The sequence below is a fragment of the Musa acuminata genome, chromosome BXJ1-11 (assembly GCF_036884655.1).
Source record: "Musa acuminata AAA Group cultivar baxijiao chromosome BXJ1-11, Cavendish_Baxijiao_AAA, whole genome shotgun sequence".
NCBI classification, from domain to species: Eukaryota; Viridiplantae; Streptophyta; class Magnoliopsida; order Zingiberales; family Musaceae; genus Musa; species Musa acuminata.
The window spans coordinates 2,149,941-2,173,696 of record NC_088337.1 but is presented as its reverse complement, the minus strand read 5'-3'; the positions used below and the strand labels follow the sequence as shown (position 1 = coordinate 2,173,696).

General features: G+C 32.5%; 1 protein-coding gene across 1 annotated transcript; it reads left to right on the top strand.

Annotated features, from left to right (window-relative positions):
* Positions 1 to 845: 845 nt before the first annotated feature.
* On the top strand, positions 846 to 23,633 carry LOC135596821 (MADS-box transcription factor 50-like). The gene is made up of 7 exons (XM_065089018.1): positions 846 to 1,074; positions 22,433 to 22,511; positions 22,690 to 22,751; positions 22,839 to 22,938; positions 23,033 to 23,074; positions 23,161 to 23,202; positions 23,335 to 23,633. Exons 1-7 carry the CDS (start codon positions 893 to 895, stop codon positions 23,464 to 23,466), a joined length of 639 nt encoding a protein of 212 aa, XP_064945090.1. The 5' UTR covers positions 846 to 892; the 3' UTR covers positions 23,467 to 23,633.
* The last annotated feature ends 123 nt before the right edge of the window (positions 23,634 to 23,756 follow it).

Here is a 23,756-nt window from a genome sequence, read left to right as displayed (position 1 = left end):
AGACGGTCTTCTTCTTGCCTGTGGCCCCGTGAACCCAACTCGCGGGAGCGGCTTTTGCTTAGCCGTCGGGGAGGAGGAAGACGAGGAGGCACGTGACGCGCGTCCCGTCTCGTGCACCCATTGGTCAGGCGACGACCCTTCCGGACGCCCGACGTGTCGGGCATCTTGCACCCGCTCCCAAGCGCTCTTCGCTTTTGCTGTCTCGCGTCCGGTGAGGGAACAGGGTTTCTGCTTCCCACGGACGATCGGACCCACCTTGGAAGAGTCGCTGCCCGTTCTCAATTTGGTGTTTCCTGGCTCGACCAAGACAGGCGATCCGGAGCGGAGGTGGCCCCCGACGCCCAGCCAATGCCATTGGCTAATTCCTCTCGACAGACCGAACTGACAACCTATTTCGACGCTATAGGAAGAATCGAAAGCATCTTGAGATTAATTAGGAAAAGTAAAACTCCAATAGTTCCTTTCCTTCTTATATTGGAGCTTGCTTTCTTTCTTTATTTGTTGGTCCAGCGTTTAACCGAGGGGCAAGAGTGATGGGGAAAGGGACGGTCGCTCTTTTTCTGGCCTGCCTTCCGTTCCCACTAATACCATTGTTTCATTTTCGGGGTCTCGTCACAAAATAGGGAAAGGGGGTGGTCATGATGTGGTTCATAGCCGCCTTTCTTTTCCTCTGAGAGAAATAAATACTAGATTTCCTTCTCTTTCCTTTTTTCAGGTAAACGCCGCTGGTCTTACTCTAGTCCTTGCTAATTCCTGTGAGATCCTCTCTTTGGAAGCTCATGTGATCCCTGTTTAGTCTGGTCGTCTCGAGATCATCCGAGCTTATTTTTGCTTGATCACCTCAGGGAGGCAGAAGGAGAGGGGTGGGGGGAGGGGAGATCGATCGGTCGTCATGGTGAGGGGGAAGACACAGATGAAGCGGATAGAGAACGCGACGAGCCGGCAGGTGACCTTCTCCAAGCGGAGGAGCGGGCTGCTGAAGAAGGCCCTGGAGCTGTCGGTGCTTTGCGACGTCGAGGTCGCGCTCATCATCTTCTCTTCCCGGGGGAAGCTCCACCAGTTCTCCAGCTCCAGGTTCCATTAACCTCCTCTCCCACCCGCCCTCTCTCTCCCTCCCTCTCTATGCTTCTCTTTGGTACTTGCCTCTGCTGCTTGTCTTCTAGGATTTCTTGGTGATCAATAAGCAAACCCTTTAACCAAAGCCAGCAAAATACATGTTTACTATCAGTAGTCTTCGCGTATAACGGTATTGCGCTTGGCAACTTCGAGGCAGCTGCTGCTCTCGACTGTGATCACAAGGTGAAGCTGAGACAGTGATCTAATTAAATGAGCCGAACATAAATCTCCTCCCTTTGCGATCATCTTCTAATCTCTTTGTCCTCCTACTTTGGTCATCTTCTAAACCTAGCAAAAATCACGTTTTCTGGAGAGTTGTCCATCTGATTTGGCTTCGATGGTGACCCATCCAGATTCACAGATTTTTGTATTCAATTTGCTCTTCATCAGTGGAATGAGTCCCATTCATGGCTTCCCTACAAGAAGGTGTTGGGAAAGTTTTTCTTACTTGACTAACGTACATCCATATGTAGTATTTCCTTCAGACGGAGTGCAATGCTTTGGTTGTCTCAGTGTCTGTCCTTTTTGCCAAAGTGTAATAAATTATCGTACGTACAGATCCAAAATAATGTCACCCAAATTCCTCGAAAAGGATTCACAGAAATCCAATAATCCTAGTGGCAAGTGTCAATCTAGCTAGCTAGTAGATGTGGATTTCCTACAGAACTATTGGCATATTAATTTATGAGACTATACAACATCCACTTGTTGTTTCTTCTTTCAATTACCTGAGAAATTGAACCACCTGAACAGTATCCTTCCTTCACTATCTTCTTCTTCTCCTGCCATCACCTGCTTCATGTATGTTGGATAGTCGACCCTCCATGCATAAAGTTTTGTGGCAGATGCAGTCCTTAGTGTGAGTTATCTACATATCTTTTATGACATGGTTAAGGCTAGTGATGACAGGAATCATACTCTTCATGAATATAATATAAAGTTTTACATGTTCCAAGTACTTCTTTTCTGCCGTATATCTTCCGAATGATAGTTAGATAGTTACAACGATTGTTTGAACTATGTATAATTGCACAAAGACATCGCAAGTTCTTTTTCCTTGATGATGTTGATAAATTAATATGCATTTACCACAGTGAGAGGAAAAACACTTGTTATTTATGAACTTGAATTAAAATTACCTATGTTTATGTCCACTGAGAAAACCTAATGTAGCTGAACTTGAAATAATAAGAGGTTAGGCTTCATCTTCACGGTCGCTATATATTACGTGAATTTGAGAAGCAAATCCATGATTGTAGCTTTGGTAGACATGTAAAGTTACATTTTGAGTCATACATGTAAGTTCGAAACAAGTGAGACAAGAAGTACAATAGGAGAATTGCTTTTCACCCTTCAGTTTTGGTTATATGGAAGACTTTATGTCAGTATATTGGCTGATAAGAGCACACATAGGATTAATGAGTTGTTTTGATCCAAACATGTCCTTTCTACCTTATCCCAGAATTATAAACCATTCTCTGGATTTTAGATTATTTAGAAAAATTATTACTCCTCATCCTCCTAAAACAGATTTCATGTCTAGTTGGAGAGTCTGAAATGGTTCGGAAGCACCCCATATATATATATATATATATATATATATATCCATTGAGAAACCCCTTATTTTTGTTCCTAACTACTTAACTTTAATGCAATCAAGATTCTTGATATATTCTTGGGTCTTAATGATTTCTATTGTCTAATCTTAATCAATGTTCTTATGAGTTTATTTTTAGCTTTAACATGTTTTTCAGCTCATAAGTTATTTTATTTCGAGTGATGCCATCAATCATTATCTTGACTTCCATTATTATTATCACTATCTTATACTTCAAAAATAATAGGACCAGTGTGCCCTCCTTCCTTGTTTGGGCTTAAGACAAATAATGAAAAAAATTAAGATGGGAATTGAGAAATATTAGAGTTTGGAATATATATATATATATATATATATAACAAGCAACTATAAAAGAAAATTTGATTTTATTAAGGATTTAAGGATAAAACCTTAGTCCATCTTAAGCTAGAGGGAGTGAAGGAAAACTTGAGTAATTAGCTTATTTGTCTTAAGTGAAGGAAAGAACAAGATCATGATATGCATGCATGCATGCAATGGATAAATCTAATGGATTGCCTCATTCACAAATAAAGATAGCAGTGTTCTTTACATGTTTCGTGTCATTAGAGTTAATACGTATATAAAACTGTCAACACCATGAAAAAATGAAGTTATCAGGTCCTCCTACTACACATCATTTTAACATGATGAAAGCAAAAAAAAATGATCTCCAATGGAATGCCAGTGGTTGTATTTCTCATGCTATGCAGTCCTCTATGGATTTTATGGGCTTCGAAAGAATGATTTAAAGGTTGTGACTCTTCAGTGGGAGATCTGATGTGCCTTGTAAAAATGTAGAAGCATTGGCTTGATAAATACCAGTGTTGCTATGGCATTATGATGATCGATCCTTCTCAAAATCATGTCTAGTTTATCATACGAGAAACCGAATCAAACAAGTATAGGTAGTAATATAGAGTTAGCCGAATATGGATTTGAGGACTTGCGCTATCACACATACCATAGATGAATGTAAGCCTTAAGCAACTTACAATTCATATTGAACTTGTCAAATGTATACACATGACCACAATAGAAAAGTAAATAGAAAATAATAATTGACATAGGATTTACGACACTTCTAATCAAGTACCAAATCTTTCATACATTTTATCTCGTAAGCCTTACTGATGATCTATCTACTAGAGGGAGTTCGTATAAGCACTCAAAGGTTTGCTATTCTAGATTTTCCTCGTGTAAAAACCTTGAGTTATAGAGTATTAATTAAACAACAAAACCCTAATATCTATGAGTTTCTTTGCATACTATTTTCTTTTTTCATCAAATTAACTTGGTTTTTATTATGAATCCAAAAGTACTTTACTATCGATGATGATTACAAGGAATGCAATAATATTTTTCTTTCACATAAGCCTTGATTTATTAAAGAGAAACTAGACAAGTACCCAAGGTATAAAAACCATGAGTTACATATAATATTTATTGAACAATAAAAACTATAGAGTCTCTAGGCGTCTTTGGACACTAAAATCCCTTTTCATTTAAGTAACTTGATTCTCTAAATAATTTGATTCCTGCTATCAATGATACTTATCAACTCTAAAACTTTACTATTTCTAATAGCAAGGAAGGCGGTAAACATATCCTTCAAAAAATCTTAGCAATGAATTATGGACCATTAACTAGTTTAGTTAATGAAAACTCTATTAGAACACTATAAAATTTTGCGATCAAATCTTACCTGTGTTGGAAATGGTAGGTTAAGTATATTTGACTATGATCATTTCCAAATGAATGAGAATATATAGTTTTTGGCTTGAATAGATATGACATTTCGACTGAATAGACATGATCTTTCGTCCATATAGATGTGACTTATCACCCAACCGGACATGACCTTTCCTCCAATAAGGCTCTCCAACATGTATAAAATAAATAAACCTCAGCCCATTCATTCATTTTATCGAAATTTGATTTCATTCTTACATTATGGCATCAGTCAAAGAGAGAGTATAGAAGCATTAAAAGTTCAATTCTTATAATTTGGAGTATTACTATTGTAAAAAGTAGTCGTTTTATCTTGGGAGATGATTGCTGCTAATTGTGAGCAACCCTTACGATTTAATAAGAAAATTCATTTGCTAATTGGGAGAAAAATCCTTTCTCCCAATTGGGAGAAAATTCATTTTAATAAGAAAGAGTCCAACTCTTGTCTTAATCAAATCCTTTCCGATTTAACCTAAGTTTTAGTCTTTTGTATTTCAATCAAAAATTTTTTTTTTAAGGGTAAGTGTTGAAAAAAGGATTCGAACTTAGGACCTTACGATAGATCGTCAAAATTTTTTAGTCAAATTATTTTTAACAAAAGAAAATCAACTTCTTTCAACGATCTTCACTACTTATCTTTTAAAAGAAAAATTATCGATCACTAATAGAAAGAATACAATGGACTTTATGATTTCCTTTAACAAGTATAACCTATATCATATATGCTACTTTATTGTTTTTATGACCACATAACTTTTAGTTTTTATTATTTAATTACTCTAATTACCATACATAGAGATCGGCTACCATGATCATTTTAATGATTAGGCTTATTATCTCTTTTAATCTGGTACGAATATGATTCTAATCTCTATTTCTAGCTTTATAGAATTTTTTCTATTTTTATGATTTTGACTTATTTTATAAATATGTAAATTTATGCAAAAATAAAACATCACAGTAAATAATATAAATCTCAGGATCCTTACACTTTGAGATTTTCATAGAAATAAACTTTAATTGAAAAACAAAGTTGGATCCATCGATTGATACCTTATGGAATCCTTTGAAAATTTTGAATTTTCTAATAAACAACTTAGATAGATAGAATTCTGATTTCTCTCTTACCCCTTTTCTTTGACATTTGTTGTGGATGAAAAATATTATATTCTGATCTATGGGTGAAGAGATGATCAGGTTTTGAATTTATAGTGACAAAAAGATACATTCCATTAAAATATCAATTCAGAATTAATATCTAAATATTATGTCAATTATGAAGACAATTGAAATTAGGTTTGTCTTCCTCAATAACTAATAGGATTTAAGTTATTTGTTAAATCACCATTAATATTACAGGAATTAAAAGGTCACATAGGCCACATTAATTCCAACATTCTCCCATTTGACTTTGATTCAATAAATCATAATGCGCAAATAGTCATGACAAATCCTTTTCACATAATGGTTAAAATCATTCATCATTATTAAGTAAATTACTAATGTGACTCATGATAGTAATATATTATTAATTCGATATATTTCTTTTCATGTATCACAACATTATATTTCTACTTGACATATCCATAATAATATTTTCATAATGGTCTAATGATAATGTCTTTCTCAGAGGCCAATACTATCAATTTTTATATACTTTCATCATGTATACACTATAGAAAACATAATAAATAACAAACATATACGTGAGTTCAAGTGTCATATAATAATTCATGAATATAACATAATATCAATAATGATGTCCAGTAAACACTAATGCTTAATTTTTCTACAGGAGTGATAATCCTTTAGTTAATGGATGTACAACAATAAAGGCAGAGCTAATATGTTCAATTGGCACTCTTTATTCTGAACTTCTTTTTTCACAGCTAAGTATTTTATTTTCATATGTTTGATATGTTATAAAACTTATCTTTTTTAAGAAGAATATTGAGACAAAATTATCATAATAAATTTTTAATAACTTAGCAATACTATTGATTATCCCAATTTTTGAAATAAAATCCTATAACCATAATACATAAACTATGGCCTCAAAGCACGCTATAGACTCAGCTTTTATGGTGGATGCAACATAATGGACTACTATATAGCCCTTCACAAAATTGCTTTCCTAGAAGGAATAAATGTTCCATCTTTGACTTTCTTATACCAATCATATAGTAAAATCTGAATATAAATATCTAATTACTTCCTAATCATTTGATCTCCACTTACTAATGATCCAATCTAGGATTACTTTCATATTTGCCCATTGCCCCATATTCTGATAGTAAAACTAATGTCCTACCTAGTACAAGATTATAGATGTATAAGGAATTATTTTTATTTGTTCTCATTCCAATTCAGCTTTGGACATTGCATTACGTTACATTTATCTGTTTTCTGAATTAGAATAATACGTGCTGAATAATTTTTTTTATCTTAAATCCCTATAAAACTTTATTAATATATGCTTTTTGAGATAATCATAACAATCTTTATGATCGATCCTAAAATATTTTAATTTCTATCACATAGGTAGCCTCTTCTATTGAATCATATAGGATTCAGGTTCGGTGATCCATCGGCTTGATATCGTCTTTCAGATAAAAAATACCAAGCCTAAAACTAAAAAAAAATAACCTTTATTATTTATAAAGCTAAAATACTAACTATAATATTTAAAACAATAAAAATAAATACATGAGATAAATCTTATAAATGGGTAAGAATACATATTATCTTTGACAATACTTAGGTTCTCAATTTTAGTTTTCTCCTACTCTCTCATTGTTGGAACCTTCTATTAGTTTGGATAGCAAACAATTGACTTTGGTAACTTTTGACAATAGCTGACAAAGTTTTGATGCAGAACCTTGTTCTCGAAACTCTTGGAATTCTTCTCTCTCTTTTTTCTCCTCTCTTTCTTTTCTCTCTTCTAAGGTTGAAATAGCTAGGGTTGGGGACTCTTGCCGAGGACTTCTTTAGTTTCTTTTAGATGATAATATATCCCTTGTTTTATAAGGAGAGGGGTGTCTTAAATCCTTAGGGTTTAAGAAATTTTCTTGTAGGGTATATATAGCTAAGACTTTTCTTATAGGGTTATCATACCCCCTTGGTGGTTTCTCTATTTAGATAACGATTATCCTAATTCGAGTCTTATTAGGACTTGGATTGAGGCGAGTGGGTTATTGAAATTTGGATTTTGCTTAGCTAAACAAGGTTGTATAGTGTTGTGATTGTCCTTAATCATGGCTCTCTTAATTAGGCGATTCATATCCTATTGAATCTTGCTTTGAAGGTAGAGAAACTTGGCTTTAACAGCTTCTTTAAAGAATCATCTTGTTGCACTTGGTTTCTACTCTTTTGTATCTAATTCGGATAACTTTGATGTCCCATCGGTGATAGTGTACTTCTTCTTGATGATACCATCTTCTTCAAGGAGTTTTTTTTAGTTGATCATTAAGTCTTCAGTAGATGACAATATTTTGTTCAGCTCATTGTCTAGCATAGAAAGCTCGAACCGACTTCTGGTTCTCAATGTTAACAATTGAGCACATCTCCATGTAGGGTGGCAACTCGGGTTGCCATGTATGGTCTCCAATCTATTTAAAGACTTTGAAAGATCTATATCGAAGGAACTTTAGTTTCTTTTCTTATCTTTTGAGTCATTCTTTCCCAAGGTGTAGCCATACAATGTCTCATTCATAATATCTATTGTGTCACTCTTTGTATTACTTTTAGCTTTATTGGAGTTTTTTTAACCTCTTCATATGTTCTCCAAAAATTTATGGACATGTTGTGTTGCAATACTTTTGTCTAAGATAGTTGATTATGAATCAATCGTAAACAATAAATCAAAATAACTTTTAGGTAAATAACCTCTACATACCTCAAATATTGATTTATTAGTAGAACTTGTGCATCGCCTGATTGAAAGAAAACTAAAGGTATGATAGGCTTTCATCCCATGTTTTCATCTATCAAGAGTTATATTATTGAAGGAGATAAACCATGATGCAATTCACTACTTTGGTTTGGTTATTGATTTATGGATAAAAGGCTATGCTCTTTTTAAGTTTAGTATCCATGGTCTTGAGTAAACTCTAAAAGTTGCTCAAGAAACACCTGTCATGATCAGACATGATCAGACATGATGAAACTTGGAAGACCTGTTATGATCTTCCGCACATGTTAGAAGAATAATCGAGTTGTTTCTTCTTCGACAATTGTTTTCTTGTAATAAGTACCATCATCTTTGATAACCTATCGACCACCATAAATAGATAGTCATATCCTCGTCTCATTATAGGTAGACCTGTTATGATCTTAATGGCACTAAGGGGGTGAATTAGTGTAATAAAGTTCTCTAATCAATTTTAAAATTTAATTAAAAACTAATAAATTTTAGAAACTTAATTGATGAAGTTAGAAAGTTATGAGTAAAGAGAATAAAACTAAGTTATAAGTAAATAATAATTAAAGAGAGACAAACTAATTTATAGTCATTTAGTCATTCCAATTTACATCTATGCTTGATTCATCTTCTCTCGAGATCATCAACTTTCACTATCGATTCTTTTTCTAATAGACAAATATTAACTACCCTTGTTACAACTCTATCCTTTTTTAAACTTAAGAGATAACTTTCATACTCTCTTTTTAAATAAGATCTTTTATCTTTAATAACTTAAAATTACAGATAAATTCAAAAGGAGGAGGAAACTTAAACAACGCTAAAAATATCATATTACACCACTCTATTAGCTCAAGAATAAATGCTCTGTCAACCAAGCCTAAGTAGAGTATTGATAGGCCTCTAAAGGCTTTAAGAATAGAGTTAAAAATTTAAATCTTCAAAAATTTGATATACGTGCAATACTACCATCGATATTGGGTGATACTATCATCGTAACTTTGACATAGTCATAATTCTGGACTCTAGTAATACCACCACTATAATTTTGAATTTTGGGTAATACCACCACTACCCTTGGTAATATTATCGTCGTCGTAGACAGTACCATCGTCAAAAAGGTAGACAAAATATAAATAATACTTATCAATTGACTCAAGTGGTACTATTGCTTGGGCCTTGAGGTCTGAGCACCCAGTTCTAGTTTAGGCCATTGGTTTGGCCTTCTAATGGGTCCAATTCAATTTGACTTCAAACACAACAACTTTTATGATAAGTGGGTTATATTTTGATCCAATACTAACTCAAATTGACTTAAAATGACCTCAATTAAGACTTTCATAAATCAACTATACAACTAACATATTTTCAAAGCTTTCAGTTAAACAATACAACTCTAAGTCATAATATGCTATAAAGGTCATAATAATTCTAAAAGAATCTTTTCTAGAGATAAGTGAAAAAATCATTTTATAGTCATTACTATCTCTCTCAACGAAACTTTTAACAATAATTTTGGTTTTATACCTTTTGATATTATCATGTGAATCGACCTATTTACAATTAACATTTTTATGTCTTTCGTACAATTCAATAAAATTCCAAACTTAATTTTCATTCATAGATTTCAATTATTCTTTCATAATATCAACCCATTTTTTAGAATTTATACTTTCAACAACTTATGAGGATGGAATTAGATCACTCTTGTAAATAAAGTACATAATCATTATGAATAATAGATCTCCATTATCTTTAAGATATCTTTAATGTTATTACTTGTGATTCATTTATTGTAAATTTATTAGCCATAATTTCATAATGGAGTGGTTTATCATTTATTTACTACTCTTGAACATTATCAAATTGTGAAGCAGGTGAGGGAATAACAACTTTAGGAGTTAATGGTAAATGTACCTCTATTTGAATTTCTTGAATAGCCACATTTCATGGTTCCTATCCTAACTAATTTAATCATTTTCAATGAATCTAGCATTCCTAGTTTCTAGGATTCTTGGACTATAATTATAACAATAAGATTTATACTCCTACGATTTTTCTAGATAACTAATGAAAAATCCACTAATTGTCTTGAAATCTATGTTTTTTTCTTACTTTTGTTAGACAACCCCAAATGTATATGTGGTTTAATCCATAGTTCAAATAGTCTTTAGAATTATTCTATTGTAAACCATGTTTAATGCATGCATTCACAATGAAATAGATAAAGATGAATGACTTAACATACTCCTAGCCATATCCATCAAAGTATAATTTTATATATTTTTACTATATCATTTTGTTGTGGTATACCTAGCACAGTATATCGAGCACATATATCAGGACTATCAAGGAATTTGACAAATGTACTTTCATATTGTTTTGATTCATTATACTTTTCATGATATTCATTAACTCTATCTGATCTTATAATTTTTATTTTTTTTATTTAATTATCTTTCAACCTTTTTAATGTATACTTCAAGGGCATATGCTAATTGAGATTTTTTATGCAATAGATAAATGTAATTGTAACATGAAAAATCATTGATAAAAGTAATAAAATATTTTTCTTCACCAAAAGATGGAACTTCCGAAGGTCCGCATATATTAGTATATATAATTTCAAGAAGCTATGAAATTATAATCAATACACACTATAAGATTAGTAAAATCTAGATTTAGAGAATCTCATTCTTTATTAATCTTTGTATTCTTTCTTCAAATATATGACTCAAACATTTATACAACAAGAAAGAAAAATGCTCATCAACAAAAATAAGTTTAGCACTAATATTATGATGTAAAATAAAAAATGTCTCAATAAATAGATCATCAATATTTAATTTATATAAATCATCGTACAAGATTCCAGAACCAATAAAAGTATTATTTTTAAATAAGCTAAATTATCCATAACCAAACTAAAAAGAAAATATCACTTTATCAAGTTTCGATAAGAAAATTAGATTATGGATATATTGGGTACATAAAGAGTAGACAAATCCAAGTAATTACTAGTATCTAAAACAAGACGATAAGTCTTAATACATTCAAGTTAAGCTTTGTCTCTATTCCCAATGAAAATAAAGTTTTCATTTGCTTTTATGGTCTAGATTATAAAGAATAGCATTGATGATAATTCAGTTTGAACCAAAATCGAACCAGAATTGAGAAGGGGCTAGTTTTTAAAAAAAGAAGGGACTAATTAAAGTCGGTTTTGAGAGACCGTTGGGACTCAATCAGTGCTTGACGTAACGGTCTGAGGGACAAATGACCAATTTGTCCCTCTTAACAATCATATTAATTGTTATTTTAGGGTTTTCGGATTGTTATATATATATATATATATATATATATAAAGATAAATTTACCCCTTCCAACAATCAAATAATAACTAGTTTTGTGGGCATCTCAAGAAGGAAAAATATCTAAAAATCCTATAAATACCCCCTCATACCCCTCATTCTTCTTACACATTTGATTAAGTACTCCTTGAACATTGTTAAGCTCTTAAGTTTTCTACTTGATCCCGATGATAACTGGAAGCCACCACTTCACCAAAGAGTTCTTTGAAAGTCCAACCATGATAACCCAAGAAGGCCAAAGTAAAGTTGATATAACATTGAGCAAGAGCTTAACAATGGTTGAACTAAAGTTGGACAACTTCAAATTGTACTTGAAGGTATAAAACACCAATAGCTTATTCTATGTTATTTACAACTTGAAGTCAGATTTTCAAATCTAAATGAGGAAACATCCAATACAAGCTGGTACGAAGAAAAGCCAAACCTAAATTTTTAGATATCCCACTAATCCTACTCTTTATTTTTTTATTGGAAAAAAATCATAAAAAATTATCTAATTAAATTTCATCAATTTGTCTTTTAGTTTTGATGAAAAAGTTAGTTGTGTTGATTATTGTTAAGAGGTTTTAAATCTCATCGCTAATATGTTCCTAGAACTACTCTTACCTATACTTTATATTTTTTTAAAAAAATTTCAAAATTTATTTTAAGCTTTTGATGATCGTATTTTCATTTGTGTTAATATTTGGAGTGATCACTTGCAAATGAACTTTTAGAGTGTTTGATTGATAGTCATTGGATCGATAGTGATTGAACCATGTAAAAATAAATTATTACTTTTAGAGTGTTTGATGAACGACATATTATCAATAATATTTATAAAATAATAAAAAATATTTTTGAATAATATTTTTTTATTTAAAAACTTTTTTAATTGATTTTTATAATGTAGTAACAAATACTGTTTTTATTATGGAATTTCAAGAAGTATATCAATCAGCTTTTGGTGGTATTTCTTTTTGTGTTAGGTGTGTTTATCATGTTTTAAATTTATGTGTACAAGAATGTTTATAGTTGATTAAAACTTTTTTTCTCCAATTAAGTAAGCAATTTTATTCTTGTGGGTTTATCCACAAGTAACGAAAGAGTAGATTAGATTTTACAAATTAAATAGTGAAAGGCCCAAAAGATTTGTTAGGGGTGTTCCTACTCGATGAAATTTTATATATGAATTTGTTCAAGAATCTTTTTGAGTATAAAGAATTATTATGTATTTTTATTATAAATAATGTTAGACAAGTCAATTTATATGCATAACATTGAAATATTTGTGAAATAATTTTAAAAATTATAATTTTTTTAATAATGTTGTCTATACTTTATCTAGTATTTATTATCCTACTGCTTACATTTTTTATTTATTTATATTAATATTATTGGTGCTTTAGAAGAATATCAATATGATAATGATCTAAATATGGCTATAGTGGCTATGAAATTAAAATAGATAAATTATTTTTAATTGCTTGTGTTTCTTATCCTTGTACTAAATTAGATGGTTAAAATGATTATTTAATAACTTATTATGAAAGTTTAGGAGTAGATATTGATATTGGTGATAAAATTAGAGAAATAAAAAAATTGATCATTAACTCATATGACTATTTTAGTGGTAAATATAGTAGATAACAAATTACCTCTAAAATTTTTCTATCTGCATATTAAGTTGGTAAGGGTAATAAAAAATGTAACGGAGAAAAATTCTTATTACAAAGATAAAAAAAAAACCCCAAAGGGATTATAGAGTTTCCTATTTTAGAACGATGAACACGATACACAAAAACCATTCAATTTTAGCAAAAATTATAAGACAAATACTAACAACTCCCTTTTCAGCAATAGATGTGAGCAAGCCTTTAATGCGGGAGGATGCATCCTCAATGAAACTTGATTAATCATGACCCTCAAATTAGTTGAAGCTCAAGCATATATCAAACCAAGACAGTGAAACAAAATTAAGAGATTATCTACTAAGAGAATGATTGATTATTCGACATATCAACTGAAGTAACAACGATTGTAACTTCCGACATTAAAAGTGATTAAATATTCTATGATTTTATTTTTTATATCAAATTTTTTTATGCTATTAAACTCATTATAGTTGTACATCCATTTTTTTTCAAATTTTAGAAATAAAATTATGATTTTTCATATTTTAAATTACTTTTATTAAATAATAATAATAATAATAATAATAATAATAATAATAATAAATTGCTGATTTTAATTTTAGAAACATATAAAAGCACAAGCTTACTTTTCATTTTCGAGCCAAACATTTCGTTTTGGGCAAGTCAACTATGCAATATATCATTTTCCCGTTCCATTTTGTGGATTTGAGCATGTTTATAGGATTCCTTCACATTATACAATCTTTTTTTATGCTCTTTTCCAACTTCTCTTTATGCTACTTTTCAACTTCTTGATGGCTTACAAAATAAATTGAATGAACCTTTTGTTCCTCTTGAACAACAATACTAGTTATATGAACACTTCACTTTTCCGTAATAGTGTCATAGTTCATTTGAAATGGCCCATATCGTTGAGAAGGCAAGGAATAAAGTATAAACTATACTAAAAAGAATTTATCTACATTCATTCCTAAAACCTTTAATTTTGTTGCTAAATTTGCCATTTCAAGGACATGGACATGTATGCTGCAAGAACCATCAAATTTTATAGCAGTTAATTTGGTCATTTATTTACCAGCAAAGGATTTGTTAGTAGTTTCATAACACTCTTATACAAATTTCATGAATTCTTTAGCACTATCAGTTTTGGGAAAAGTAGACTTAATGTGCTTTTGCAATTTTCATTTGTGTAAACATTAAGCTTAATCTATTAGCTCTTTTTCAAATTTTATGGAAAGACTTTTTCTTTGTTACCGATGGGTTCTTAAAGTGTCAAATTACTAGAATTATAAATGATTAAGGATCATTTTATCTTATAGTTTATTCGTATATAAAAGAATCATTATATTTTAAAAAATATAACATATAAGTATCTTCCATCAAGTTTGAGTTCACAGACGTTAGAGTCTACTTATGCGACATGCTGACGCATAATAAATTATTAATATAATAATATATATAATTTAAATTTTTAAAAAAGATTAAGGTCCATTTTAACCTCTATAGTTTTGATCGTGGACTACTTAAGTCATTATGGTTTATTCATGTCTAAAATAACCCTTATATTTTTAAAAAATATAACATATAAGTTTTTCCCATCAAGTCTGAGTTAACAGACATTATGGTATGGTTATGTGGCATATTGACTCACAATAAATTATTAATATAATGATACATGTAATTTAAGTTTAAAAAGAAGACGATTAACGGGAGAAGGCATCATCGTGGAAATGACTACCAACTATAGTATTGAGTTATTGTGAGAGCTAGCCCCAGAAAATTTACCAAAAGATAATTTTGGCAACCCAACAAAGACAATAAAGCAAAAGAATAAAAGAAGCAACAAAAACACCAGATTTACGTGGTTTGGTCAATTAACCTTACCTACATCCACGGACGAAAGAGGTGCAAATCACTACTATAAAAGAGACTACTACAAATGCCTTATGAAGATGTTCCTAGGCCATAAAACACCCGAAAATACTAAACAAGAAAAAACCCAAACTATAAGCCTAAACTATTTAACTGAGTGTGGACTTAAACTCAAAGCAAACACGTAGGTTTTTCTTGTCGTGCTACTTGTGATGCATCTGACTTCAAAGCCCAGACCCTTATTTATAGTTCCAATAGGAGATAACAAACCTGATTTTCCCGATGTGGGACTATGGGACTTGCCAAACTAACAAATCTCCACCTTGGCATGTCCCAATAAAACTTGCTCCATCTTCTTCATAAAAGCCCCAACAGACAATCATCAACAATGAACACCAACCAAGTCCAAGCACTGCTTGAACTTATAAACTGGAAGAGACTTCGTAAGCATATCAGCTGTATTGTCCTTCGTATGAATTTTCTGAACAAGGACCTTTCCCTCAGCAATGATATCCTGAATAAAATGAAACTTCACATCAATATGTTTCGTCCTCTCATGATATATCTGGTCTTTAGTCAAATGAATAGCACTTTGACTATCATAGTAAATTGTAGTAACACCTTGATGCAAACATAATTCGCTAAACAAACCTCTTAACCATAAAACTTCTTTGATCGCCTCTGTCACTGCCATATATTCTGCCTCTATAGTAGATAAAGCTACGACAGGTTGTAAGGAAGCTTTCCAACTAACTACACAATTGCCAACGCAAAAAACATAATCTGTCAAAGATCTTCGTTTATCAAGATCCGCAACATAATCAGAGTCGACGAAACCAACCAAAGTGTCACGATTTTTCCCAAACTCCAAATAAGTATCTGAAGTCCCTTGCAAGTATCTGAGAATCCACTTCACAGCCTACCAATGTATTTTACTCGGGCGAGACATATATCTACTAACCACACTGACTGCTTGTGAAATATCTGGACGAGTACAAACCATTGCATACATAATACTGCCAATGACACTAGAATATGGAACTTTCACCATATGTTCTTCCTCTTCAACTGACTGTGGTGACTGAGCAGCAGATAGCCGAAAATGGCTAGCAAGAGGAGTACTAACTGGCTTAGCATTTTTTATGTCAAACCTCTCTAAGACTTTCTTGAGGTAATTTTTCTGAGTCAGAAATAATTTTCTAACTCCTCGATCTATTTTGATCTCTATACCAAGAATTTTTTTAGTTGCTCCCAAATCTTTCATTTCAAATTCACTACTCAGCTGTATTTTCAAAGTGTGAATTTCTGATAAATTCTTAGCTGCAATAAGCATGTCATCAATATAAAGCAACAAATACACAAAAGAGCCATCAGTTAATTTTCGAAAGTAGACACAACTATCATACATGCTCCTCATGTAACCATGACCCAACATAAAAGAATCAAACCTCTTATACCACTATCTTGGAGACTGCTTCAATCCATATAAGGATTTCTTTAACAAGCAAACATGGTCTTCTTTACCATCAACTTCAAATCCATGAGGTTGCTCCATATAAATTTGTTCTTCAAGTTCACCATATAAGAAAGCTGTCTTGACATCAAGTTGCTCTAATTCCAAATCATACATGGTAACTAAAGCAAGCAAAACACGAATAGAACTATGTTTAACAATAAGTAAAAATACATCATTAAAATCAACACCATGTACCTGACTATAGCCCTTTGCAACCAATCGTGCTTTGTACCTTGCATCTTCAACCCCTGGAATACCTTCCTTCCTTTTGAAGACCCATTTGCATCTAACAATTTTCTTACCCGAAGGCGGCTTCACAAGATCCCAAGTTCTATTCCGATGGAGAGATTTAATTTCTTAATTCATCGCGATCAACCACTTAGCGGAATTATCACAAGAAACTATATCTAAGTAGGAAGTAGGCTCACCAACTTCACTTGTTTCTTCCACAACATACAAAGCATATGCAACCAAATTTGCATATCTTTGTGGCGGTCGAATATCTCTTCGTTGTCTATATTTAGCTATGGAATATTGCTCTTCCTCTGGATCATCTACGTTAGTAGACTCGGGACCATCTACTAGCATTTTTGAGTAGAAGAGTTCGACTTAAAAGAATTAGAACTACCAATCTCAAGCTCCACCTGCTTCTGCGCACTATCATTTGTACAACTAGTAGATTCTTCTTTAGAAGATAACATATACAATTCATCAAAAGTAACATCTCTACTTATTATAAATTTTGGGGATTTGGGATCAGAACACCATAATCTGTATCCTTTCACCCCAGAAGCATACCCAAGGAAAATACATTTTTTAGCTCGAGGCTCTAGTTTTCCTTCATTTATATGCATGTATGCTGGACACCCAAAAATTTTTAAATCAGAGTAATCAGCATGAGTACCTGACCAAATTTCCTCCGGAGTTTTAAAGTTAAGTGTCGCAGAAGGAGCGCAGTTGACAACGTAACAGGCCATATTAATTGCCTCTGCCCAAAAGTCATTTGTCAACCCTGCATTTGAGATCATACACCTTGCTCTCTCCAAGAGTGTTCTGTTCATACGTTCGGCCACACCATTTTGCTGAGGCGTCATCCTAACAGTGCGATACCGAACAATTCCTTCATTTTTGCGAAATTCATCAAAGTCACCTTCATAAAATTCCATGCCATTATCTGTTCGAAGCCGCTTAATCTGTTTACCTGTTTGCTTCTCAATCAAAGCCTTCCATTGTTTAAATGTTAGAAAAACATCATTTTTATGCTTCAAAAAATAAACCCAAATTTTCCTAGAATAATCATCAATGAAAGTCAACATATACCTAGCACCACCCTTAGACTGAACATGAGCTGGACCTCAAAGGTCTGAATGAATATAGTCAAGAGTACCTTTTGTTTTGTGAACTACCGAAGAATTGAAACTGACTCTTTTCTGCTTTCCAAAAATGCAGTGTTCACAAAAATCCAATGGCCTAGTACTCTGTCCGCAAAATAGACCCCTTTTGTTCAATATGCTCAAACATTTTTCACTCATATGACCCAAATGCATATGCCATAATTTGGTGATGTCAGAATCAGATAATGATGATGACGAGACTACAACCGAGCCTGTGACAGTAGTTCCCTGCAAAATATATAAGCTACCAGACCTACAATCTTTCATAACAACAAGGGCACTTCTAGAAACTTTCATAACTCCATCTTCACCTGTGTATTTACACCCAAGGGCCTCTAGGGTGCCTAAAAAGATGAGATTATTTTTTAAATCAGGAACATGTCTAATATTAGTGAGCATCCTCACAATACCATCATGCATTTTAATTCGGATTGTTCCTCTACCAACAACATCACATGCTGCATTATTGCCCATCAAAACAATTCCACCATTACAAGATTCATATATGGAAAACAAATCTCTATTAGGACACATGTGATAAGAACAACCTGAATTTAAAATCCATTCATTTTTAGACCTCGTCCTGTCATCAGTAGTAGAGAAAATATTTCCAACATTCTCATCAATTGCTACACTAGCTTCAACGGATTCAGTAGTTTTCTCAATAATTTTTTCCTTTTGCTTTAATTTATTTTTCAATTTAAAGCAATTGGTCTTAATGTGCCCCCATTTTATGATAATATCTGCACTCCAAATTTTTATGTCTGGATTTAGATCTAGATTTAGATCTACTACTATCAAATTTCCTTTTATCTGTTCTCCCCCTAACAACCAGACCTTCAGCTTGATTCTCTCTACTTTCCCTAGTGATATCCCTATCTATCTGCTCTTTAGATTTTAGTGCAGATTTAATTTCTTGATATGAAATTGTTTCTTTTCCATAAATCATAGTATCATGGAAATGCTTAAATGATTGGGGAAGAGAACACAAAAGTAATAAGGTCTTATCCTCATCATCAATTTTTGCATCTATATTCTCCAAATCCATAACCAAGAAATCAAATTTATCAAGATGTGAGAGTATACATATACCTTCAGTCATCCGAAGCATATACAAACTCTGCTTTAAATAGAGATGATTCTCTACTGTCCTCTTCATATACAAGGCTTTAAGCTTGTCCTACATGCTCTTAGCCGTAGTCTCCGTAGTTACCTCCTGTAAAACCTCGTTAGAGAGATTTAGAATAATGCTGGATCAGGCCTTCTTATCCATACCCGTAAAATCTTCCTTTGACGTACCATCTAAAATGTTCTCTTCTTAGCCTCCTGTAGTGTCAAATCAACTCCGTCTTGAATCAAAATAGCCTCCATCTTGAGTTGCCACATGCTGAAGTTGACATTTCTGTCGAATTTCTCGACAACGATCTTTGTTATTATCATTGTTGCCAAAAGATCCCAAAAGCAAGCTCTGATACCAGTTTGTTAGAGCTAGCCCCAAGAAATTTACCAAAGGATAATTTTGGTAACCTAACAAAGATAATAAAGCGGAAGAATAAAAGAAGCGACAAGAACACCAGATTTACGTGGTTCGGTCAATTAACCTTGACCTACATCCACGGACGAAAGGGGAGCAAATCACTACTATAAAATAGACTATTACAAATGCCTTAAGAAGATGTTCCTAGGCCATAAAACACCCGAAAATACTAAACAAGAAAAAACCCAAACTATAAGCCCAAACTATTTAACTAAGTGTGGACTTAAACTCAAAGCAAACACTTAGGTTTTTCTTATGGTGCTACTTGTGGTGCATCTGACTTCAAAGCCCAGACCCTTATTTATAGTACCAATATGAGATAACAAGCCTGATTTTCCCAATGTGGGACTATGGGACTTGCCAAACTAACAGTTATTGTTACCTAGCAGAGTATCGTACACACACAGTCTCTCCCTCACTGATGAGATTCAGGAGCTTCTGATCCTACCTCAGGTGGATGTATGTCAACTAATCCAATGTTATGAATGTAATAGTTTTCTAATCCCTTTTCCTCCTCTTAGGTGTATTCGTCCCCACCACCTCTCACTTCGTCCTCTTATGTGCCCTCATCCGTCGCGTCTATGACGTCGTGGTCCAGCTCTCCTTCACCTTCACCTCCACCTTTGGCTTCTCCGTCTTCGTTCGTTGCTATGGCCTTCCTCGCTTCTTCTTTCTTGATAAGATGGACCTTACACCCTTTTTAAACTCTAACATTATTAACTTAAACTTGACGCGAGGGTATGCTACGCTTTTGAAAATGTAGTGGTTATTTTAAACACAACCATAAGAACTTAAGTGGTCTATGATCAAAACTACAAGGGTTAAAATAATATTTTTTTAACTTAAATTGTATATATCATCATATTAATAATTTATTATGAGTCAGCATATCTCGTAAACTGACTCTAAGGTCTATTAACTTAGACTTGATGGAAGGAGCTTATATATTATATTTTTAAAAATATATGAATTATTTTAGACACAAGTAAGGACTTAAATGGTCCATGATAAAAAAACATATAAACTAAAATGGACCTTAACTCAAATGCATATGAAAATTCTCCTTCCAACAAATTAAGATATACATTCTTTATGTCTCACTTTACTTAACAAGTGAATATATTCAAACTACATATATTTGTTATTTTTGGATACACAAAATAATTTAATAGAATATATCAACAATCATAATTATATTTATTAGTTATAAGAATAATAGATCAAACTTTGGGTATGTAATTAATATTTATATGGATCATAATGTTCAACCACTTTGGTGACCAAGAAACCACATAATACATATCAAATTACTTATAATTTGATATATGAAATAAAATCATAATACCATTATCTAATTCATTATCATAATATGACTTAGAGTCATCCATTCTATAAAATTAAAAAGAATAAATTATGATTTTCATGATTAATACAATCTAAACAGAGTCAAATCTAATTGTTAATACTTAAATTATAATCAAAATTAATATAAAATAGTAGAATCATAATTTGATGTGATAATAAGATAAACAAATTCAATAATAAAAAATCATAAGCCCTAAATCATGGTTCTGAAACCACATGTAAACATGCACAAATAAAATATCATAGTGCATGCATTACATAAATCTCATGATTTTTAGACTTAGTGATTTATCACAAAAATAAATTTTAGTTAAAGAATATACCTTAATCCTTTGAGAAATTGAATATCCTGAAAGATAACTCAAATAGATAGATTTTTGGTTTCTCTCCCTTATCCCTTTACCTTAACATACATTATCGATACAAATACCGTATTTTGATTTATGTGTGGAGAGAGGACCAAATTATGAATTTACAGTGACAAAAAGATACCTTCCATCAAGAAATCAATTTAGAATTAATATCTAAATATTTGAAGTAACATCTACTCAAGAGTCACATCTTTTATATGTGACAATTCAAATTAGATTTGTCTTCCTCATTAATGAATAAGATTTAAATTATTTATTAAATTATAATTAATATCATACGAACCAAAAGGTAGCAATATTAATTATAACCCACGATTATTCTCTTATAGTCCCGTTGAATATATAAATCTATGGTCACTGACAATATATTTTTTGACACTTGTGTGCTTCAAATAAAATTTTGTTAGGCCATTTGTTTTGTAGGAATGAATCAACTCTACTCCTTCATATTCTTTCTTCCAATATAAACATTTTGTCTATGATGTCCATCAGTTTCTCTTTTCATTTAAAACCCAACCACAGTTTCTCTTTTCATTTAAAACATTTTGTCTATAATGTCACAACTAGGGCTGTGTTAGACCTAATGGGTAAGAAGGTCTCTTCATAAGCTTGATCGAGTTAGGTTACTCGTATTTAGAATTGGAGAAGTTTTCTCATAAATAACAAGAATTGGCCTTACAAAATACATAAAATCTTATAAAAAAAGATAATTAGGGCAACCGATATCATTTAGTATTTTCTTAGTTTGCCATGATATCAAAAAGGAAGTATGATCATAAAGATGAAAGATGGTATTATCTAGAAAGAATATATTAGAACCTAAGTTCTTTCCTAATATCTTACAAACATATTTATAAGCTTCTGTTGCATGGGCATCATGTTGCATGATGTTTCTGCGGTTCTGGTTCTCATGTCGCTAGATCATCTTTCATGAAGCCATCCGTTGTCCGTATCAGAAACTAATACGTTTCGAAATTGTTTTTGGTTTCTTTAGCATGCAAAGCACCATCGAGCGTTACAGAGAACACTCGAAGGAAGATACCAGCAGCACGACCATGGAACAAGACGCCGAGGTGCAGCGTTCCTTTGTTTCCAACTCTAAGAGTTTCTATAGTTGTGCTAATCTGGTCAATTAAGTGGAAAACAAGTGATCATACACCTTGTTCACTAGCATTTGATTTCTTCCAGAGCCAAAAAAAATGTCTTTTTCTTCTAATTTAGATTCTTAAAAGATAGTTTTGTCGAGTGTAGCAATGGAAATACGAAGCATCATTCATCTCGAAGAAGATTGAAGTACTTGAAGCCTCTAAGCAGTAAGTTTCTAGTCTGATACCCTGCTCATCTGATACTGTTGCAGTCAATACAAGATTTTGTGGGCATAATAAATCCTATCGATGCAGGAAGCTCTTGGGTGAAAAGCTAGAGTCGTGCTCATTAGAGGAACTGCATGAATTAGAAGGCACGATAGAGCAGAGCTTGCGCAGTATCAGAGGGAGAAAGGCAAGTCGGTTGCTGAACATTTCAGTACTACTCGTATCAAATTAGCAATAGGAAACCGAGACTGATTACATGCTCTTATTTATACTAACTTCAGCATCAGTTGCTAAGCGAGAAGATTTCACAGCTAAAAGAGAAGGTAAATTACTCGAAGCTTTGCTGTTGGTGAAGTGTTGCAGGCATGTACCGCATCTGTAGCTAATATCACTCACTCATTTGATTCAGGAGAGTTCCTTAGTGAAGGAAAATTCATTGCTACGTGAAAAGGTACGTTTAATCAATTTGCTGAATTAAGTTGCTTTTTTTGACGGCATAATCTGGCCAAAAAATGTTCTTTGCATCACTGGGACCGCAAAAGCATTTAACTGATTTGACATTGTTAATGTTTGAACTTGGAAGTGCAAGCTACTGCCGGGGTTGCCATCTGCTGCTTCCAAGGAAGTTGTACCATCCACCAACCTTGACCAACATACTGAGGTAGAGACGGAGCTGCGCATTGGATTTCCAGGAAGAAAGACCCATGGGATGTAGCAATGTTTAATTGACCTCTCGGATCTGTAAATTTATTGACTTTTGTATAAAATTCAGTGACATACATATGATGCTGGGCACAATAGGGAGAAATAACTATCTGCCGAAAAAATTCTTATTGTTATTTTTCTCTATTGAGTGAAATAAGAAAAATTAGATTTCCTGCATACTACATGTAGATTTACTTGACTGAAGGAAAATGCTCTTCTACCTATTAAATGAGAGGCAGAGCTAATGCTTACTTGGAACTCTATGCTCATCGACTTGATTTTGTTTTCTAGAGATCATGC

Coding starts and splice junctions, on each gene's coding strand:
- LOC135596821 (XM_065089018.1), top strand. CDS start 893: ATGGTGAGGGGGAAGACACAGATGAAGCGGATAGAGAACGCGACGAGC. Junction 22,939..23,032: donor GCAGTATCAGAGGGAGAAAG/GCAAGTCGGTTG, acceptor TACTAACTTCAG/CATCAGTTGCTAAGCGAGAA. Junction 23,203..23,334: donor ATTCATTGCTACGTGAAAAG/GTACGTTTAATC, acceptor TGAACTTGGAAG/TGCAAGCTACTGCCGGGGTT.